The 5,909-nt window shown below is 42.1% G+C and overlaps 1 protein-coding gene across 3 annotated transcripts in view; it reads right to left on the bottom strand.

The window, feature by feature from the left end:
- Positions 1-5,909, bottom strand: part of LOC107087864 (nectin-3-like protein) — a 51,320-nt gene that overhangs the window by 17,746 nt on the left and 27,665 nt on the right. Inside the window, exon 6 of one of the 3 annotated variants that reach the window (XM_015379668.1) lies at positions 2,887-5,267. The exons of the other annotated variants lie outside the window; for them this stretch is intronic. Coding sequence (XP_015235154.1) covers positions 4,618-5,267 — 650 coding nt within the window. The 3' untranslated portion in view covers positions 2,887-4,617. Of the gene's footprint in view, positions 1-2,886; positions 5,268-5,909 lie in introns of those variants that run through there. 3 annotated transcript variants of the gene reach the window in all.

Here is a 5,909-nt window from a genome sequence, read left to right as displayed (position 1 = left end):
TTTTTTTATATAAAAAAAAATGTGACTCATTTCTGGATTACTTCCACTCCACTCATGGCAATTTTGTATTCCCAAAACATAAAAGTCATCAAAATGTTACACTTTATAGTACAAAAAGTAACTGCATAGTTACTTTTTTTGGGGAGAAGTAACAAATAACTATGACTAATTTCTTTTTTCCAAGGTTTTTTTTTTAATAATTGATATTGCCTTATAAGCTACTGGATGATAAAAGTTCTGAATAATTAGTATCAAAAACATTTTTATCTATTCTTTTGGATGTGTTTAAAAAACAAATTAAAAAGTTTAACTTTTTGTTTAAGCCTCTGTTCCAAACCGCATCCCTGTGAAGAGTGGCTTGGATTACTGGTGGATCAACTGTCCCCACGCTGGGATTTGGCTCCCTTCTGTCCTCTGCATGCCTCCCCTGCCCCGGTGCTTCCTACACAGTGAGGCCAGCTGAAGTGCACGGTATTGCCTGGGGGAGGTCGGAGAGGCAGACTTCTGAATTAACCAAAGCGGAGCAGTAACCACCCACAGGGTCGTGTTTTTCCCCCCGGGGAGCAGGCCTGACCTGGGGACGGGGTTTAATGATAGGTTAGTGTTTGGAGGGTGGGTGATATCGAAGCCTCTCCCTCACAAGCTCTTGTCAGCGCTGCATCCCCCTGTGCCGCTGAGACGTTCGCTGTAGTCCCTTTGTGTGCCGTGAAAAGTATCCTTGGAAACTGTTGTGTAGCTGGCGAAAAGCAAATCTGCTGATCTTCAACACAAGTGTTTCAAACAAACTGCCGGCTGACATCATTACAGCTTTGCCGTTTTATTTTCAGACAGAGACACAGTCTGCTCCACTTTAAGGGGAGAGTGGCAGCCGCAGAGGCCAAGATGGAGATCAGCAGCGGACGTATGGGGTCAGCTGAAATTAGTCTGACCTGAGCGGAGCCAAGGTCAGATTATCATGGACAGATCCCGCTCAGCTGCGGGGAACAAACGGGAACATTTTCCCCTTCAAGGAGCCCCGTTCTCTACATTTCACCCCGTTTAACCTCTCAGCTCTACGGCAGGCCCCTGCCCCCGCCTACCATGGCCAGGTACGGACAACAGCCTCCATCAGCAGCTCCAGATGAGCTTGTTGCCATGGGGACAGTCAATGGGCTGGAGAGCTGGGACTTTGGGCCAGTCGGAAACACTCAGCGTTTAATTTTACCAGCTGGCAGACGTCGTCTGAGAAGAACGAAGGCCTCCCTGTCCTTAAATGAAGCAAACTGGGAATGATGAAGAGGAAGGTGGACACTGAGCGAAGCAGAGACCAACAGCCCAGAGAAGAAGCAGAAACCAAGAGGAGATGAAGTAGATGAAGTGAGGAAGAGAGAGAGAAGCTTTTGCATTACATCATGTGAAGCGTCCCAAATACGCACGCTGGATGTCTTTTTCCTTTTTTTTGGAGGGGGGAGTCATGCAGCAGCACGCGTTGGGAAGCTTGAGATGATGTCATTTATAGATGAACAAAGAGGCTGAGTGTGAGCAGCCCGAGTAAAGGAGAGCTGAAACAGCCCCAGAGAGAAGAAACTCACAGGTGCTAAGGTGCTTTATTGAACAATAGGATCTCCAAAAGGTTGACAAAATAACGCTTTACCGCCAGCACACACATTTTCTTCTTCCACTAATTTACATTTTCTGCTATATACACAAAAAAAAAAACCCAAAAGTTTTTTATTTTTCATCATTAAAGTGACACTGGTAACATTACAAGAAACACATCAAATATCATTCAAAGTGTTTTTTAATGCCTCTAGGTTTGCAAACATACACCAGCTTCCTGTCTGGGTGAATATGGCACTAAGAATTCCTCCTGGCACAAAGTGAAATCAAATCAAAAACACCTTAGAGAAATAAAAAAGAACGAACAACATTGGACCCATAATAAACCATAAAGTTCTAAGAATCTAAGGCACTAGTCATATTTTTTTAACCCAGACATTTGGAGGTGAGGTTACTGATGATCTTGATACAAAACTTCAGTACAAAAGAACTACATCATTCCAGGCGTAGGGCTGGAAACAGAGGAGCAGAGCTGGAAACGACATTGATTAAGGAAATTTCCTTCTTAGTGCATAGGAGCGAGCACAAGTAGGGTTCAGTGTGCTGTGCTTCCTGTTTATTTTTTCCACATGTATGCAGTAGAAATCAGAGGAATCACTTTTTAATCTGGGACCATGAATTATTTCAGAAGACGACGGTGAAACGTACAGATTGGTTTCTTAAAGACGAGTAAAGCAGGTCGGATTCAATATTTGAATTTAATTTGCGTCCGATTTAATTGAACAACATAACAGAATTTTTTTTCTATAAGAGATCAAGTTTCTTTGTACTGTGAACCATAGGCAAGTAAAAAATGTGCACCTTATTTATATCCAACTTACTACTTTAGTGATAAAAGTTATTGGTCATTTTCTCTGCTGCACCTCAGCAAACGCCATGGCAACATCAGCAGTGTGATTACTGCAAAAAAAAAAAAAGAAAAAAAAAAATACAACCAGATAAGTCATCTGTAATACAATGTTCCATTTTTAACTTTTATATTAAAGCATCTCATCTATTTTAGGCTACCCTGTACACAACAGTGATATATTCTTTTTATCTATATACGCTGATGATACTGTTGTTAATACTTAAGATAGACAATATTCTCCTACTTCTAAATACAGGTTCTATAAAGTTGGTATCTGGCAAGCTTTGTCAAAGGTGTGCCAATACTACTGAAACTGGCATTTATTCACAAATAGTGATCCTGAAAGGAGATTTTTGGATCTCCTCATTTGGACAAGTGAATGGGAGCCAGAATACCTTGTTTGTCTTTTTTTTCTGCATAAAAAAAAACTTGCATTACATTATTTTGTAAATGCTTGAGACATGAACTAGTGGAGCTTTGCAGCCCAATTACACTGACAAGTTTAGTACAAGTCACAGTACTTGGTACATCCTGTTCTGTTTAAGAATATAAACTGGCAGGACTAGTAAAAAAAAAAAAAAAAAAAGCTTATTTTCAAGCGTTATACATCTTTTTTGTAGTTTTATGAGTGCAACTTAATGTTTCTCATCTCTGTGCAGTAAAACATGCTGAAAATCACAGGTGAGAATAGGTTCAACACAACAGACATGATGCATCTATATATGAATGAAGGTTAGAGTATGGTTACTAGGTATTAGCACGTCGGCTTGTAACGGCAACGCATGATGCAGATCGCTCCTACATGAGAAAAGTAAACTATTGTTGGTTTAGTGAAGAAAAGTGTTTTTAAAAGAAGAAAAAAAAAAGAATTATGTAAGAAAACACATTTTGATGAGGAGAGCAGAATGTTGTGGCTGCCTCACAGTCGCCTGCTTCAAACAATACCCTGCTGGTAGCACTCTTTTGGTGCCAGCGACAAAACTCAACGGTGCCATCATTATATAAAAAGGCGGCAGGATACTGAACATACTTGGCTAACTGATGAAGATAACTATCCTGGAACTCTTCCCGGAAAAAGCTAAAAATATTACCCAAGTATTTTCCCTGCATTTCCAGCTCTATTTTGTGGGATTCAAGGATTGACCTGCTCACTGGAAGGACCTTTGGTGGTCTAGTCCTCACGACCTGCATCCCTAACTGATGGTTCTTAGAGGAGCAGAGATTGTGATGAATAATTAGCCAGTGCAACACTATCATCAAAACCACAACATTAGTCCATCATGACTTTGCTATACAAGCTTTGGGAAATTATGTGATTAAATCCCAGATTGTTGTTTCTTTTTTTAACACAAGAAAAATCTCAGGTCTTTTTTTTTTGCCAAATGGGGGCAAAAGCAGAACCATCAAACATAAATGAAAGACATGCCAGATCTGCTCGGTTCACATCATAAAGACATGTTTAAATGGTAGTTACATCATGCAAAATCCCAAATCTCCTCTGTAAATACTTAAACTGTTCGCTCCACATCAATAATAACCTTATTTGAGTAAACATTTCAAAGCTGAAGTCTTACAGTAACCAAATGTTTTCAGATAAATAAAATTAAATAAATAATTGATCAACGTGAAACGCTTCAGAAATTATTGTTGAGTTCTTCACAATATTTGATTGATTTCAAGTTGAAATCTCAACCAATGGTAGAAAATAGAAACAAATAAGACCTGAAAGAAAACAAAAAACGTATTTACAAAGAGCTACAAATCTTTGAAGGTATGGTGTCTCTTTAAGGGATTTCACAAGCAGGTTTGTCGTTTTAAACCAAGATAAGCTGGAATAAAATGATCGCTAGCAGGTTAGAAACCAGAGAATGAGAAAGAACCTGACCGTGGTTACGGTCGTTCATCTGAAGCCAGCAGAGCTTTAACAGAAAGGATGTTAGTAATGCTAAATTAAACGACAGTCCATGTAGTAAGGCAGCAGCAGCACACACTTCGGTTCCAGTGGTTTCTATAGAAATGAAGCACTGAGATTCCCCAGCCGGAGCATCCAGCATCAAAGAGTCAAAAAACAAACCAGCTACAGAGAAATTCAACCGAGGGGTGGGAACTTAAACAAAAAAAGGTGTTTTTCTTCTCATTGGATTTCTGCTCCAGCAGAACGTCGCTTATCAAACATACCACTCTCTACGCGAGATGACTGAGCCGTCTGTGTGAGACACATAATCCCCCTCGGCCCCGCAATCGTAGCAGTCATCCGACAGGTAGGGAGAGCCATTTCCCTGCAGTTTAGGTGGGTGAGGGTATCTGGGGCCTCTAGCCCGCTGTGGACTAGAAACCTTGGCGTTTTCCTGACGGGGAGTCTGTTGATGGTTGAGCCGGCCGCTCTCCCTCATGGCCCTTGTGTAGCCGTTAACGGGATACTTTTCTCCATTGAACTCATTATAGCGATGTTTGTCTCCCCACTCCTCCCGGTCGTGATCCCGGCTGCATGAGCCGCCGCCGCCAGCCTTAGTGGGTCGGAGTTCATGTTTCTCAGAGGCCTTCTGCAGATCAGCGGGACCGTGGTTCTGCTTGGCGGAGTAGCTGCCGTGAAAAGACTGCGGTTTCTGTAGGTAACAGACGGCGACCAGAGACAACACCAGAAGCAGGGACAGGGCCCCGCCCACGGCCCCGCCCACTATGGAACCAAGATTGCTCTCGGGCAGGGCTTCAAGTGTAGGAGAGCTCCGGAGGACGTGGCCCTTATCGACCACAAAGGTGGAGGAGGAAGAGCCGGTTAGGACAGGAGCAGTAATGGTGGAAGGCATGGTGGGAGGATCTAATGGAAGGGAGGAGGGTGAGAGAGGGGGGGTTGGAGGGTGAAAGGGGAGAGATGAACAGACAGAAGCAGAAAATGTCAAACTACATCAGCATTTCACTAAGAAGGGACAGAAAACAAAATAAACTAATGCCCATGTCACACCTTGATGATTTAGCCAGCGTATGCCTGACGTATGGAAAATCTGGCGAAAACGCAGCCATACGTTGGATAAGTTATGGGTACGTTTTGTATAAGTTATGAGCACACTGAAATACGCTGAAGCGTATGCTCATACCTGGGCCATGAGTTACAGGTAGGTTATCTGATCGTTGACATATGTTAGGTGTAAGTTACTCATAAATCGTGGCGTCTAGTTTATCCAAAACCTATGAGTAACTTATCAAGAACTTAACTCTAAAGCATATCAACATATTTGACGTGTTCTAGACGACTGTTGAACATGTTTCTAATTTACAGCTACTGTATAATGGTGTATTGGCAGCGTTTTAGTATAAAAAAGGGTTTCTTAGGAGGAAAGTTTCAGTTCTCTAGACTTTCATCACATCATTGGGGCGACAGTGGCGTTGGATGTAGGAGTTTGCCCTGAAATTGAAGGATTGACTGTTCAAGCCCCGACTCAGACTTTCAGTGTCGTTGTGT

The sequence above is a fragment of the Cyprinodon variegatus genome, unplaced genomic scaffold (genome assembly GCF_000732505.1).
Source record: "Cyprinodon variegatus isolate N-32 unplaced genomic scaffold, C_variegatus-1.0 Scaffold198, whole genome shotgun sequence".
NCBI classification, from domain to species: domain Eukaryota; kingdom Metazoa; phylum Chordata; class Actinopteri; order Cyprinodontiformes; family Cyprinodontidae; genus Cyprinodon; species Cyprinodon variegatus.
This window is presented reverse-complemented; position numbering and strand designations above follow the sequence as displayed.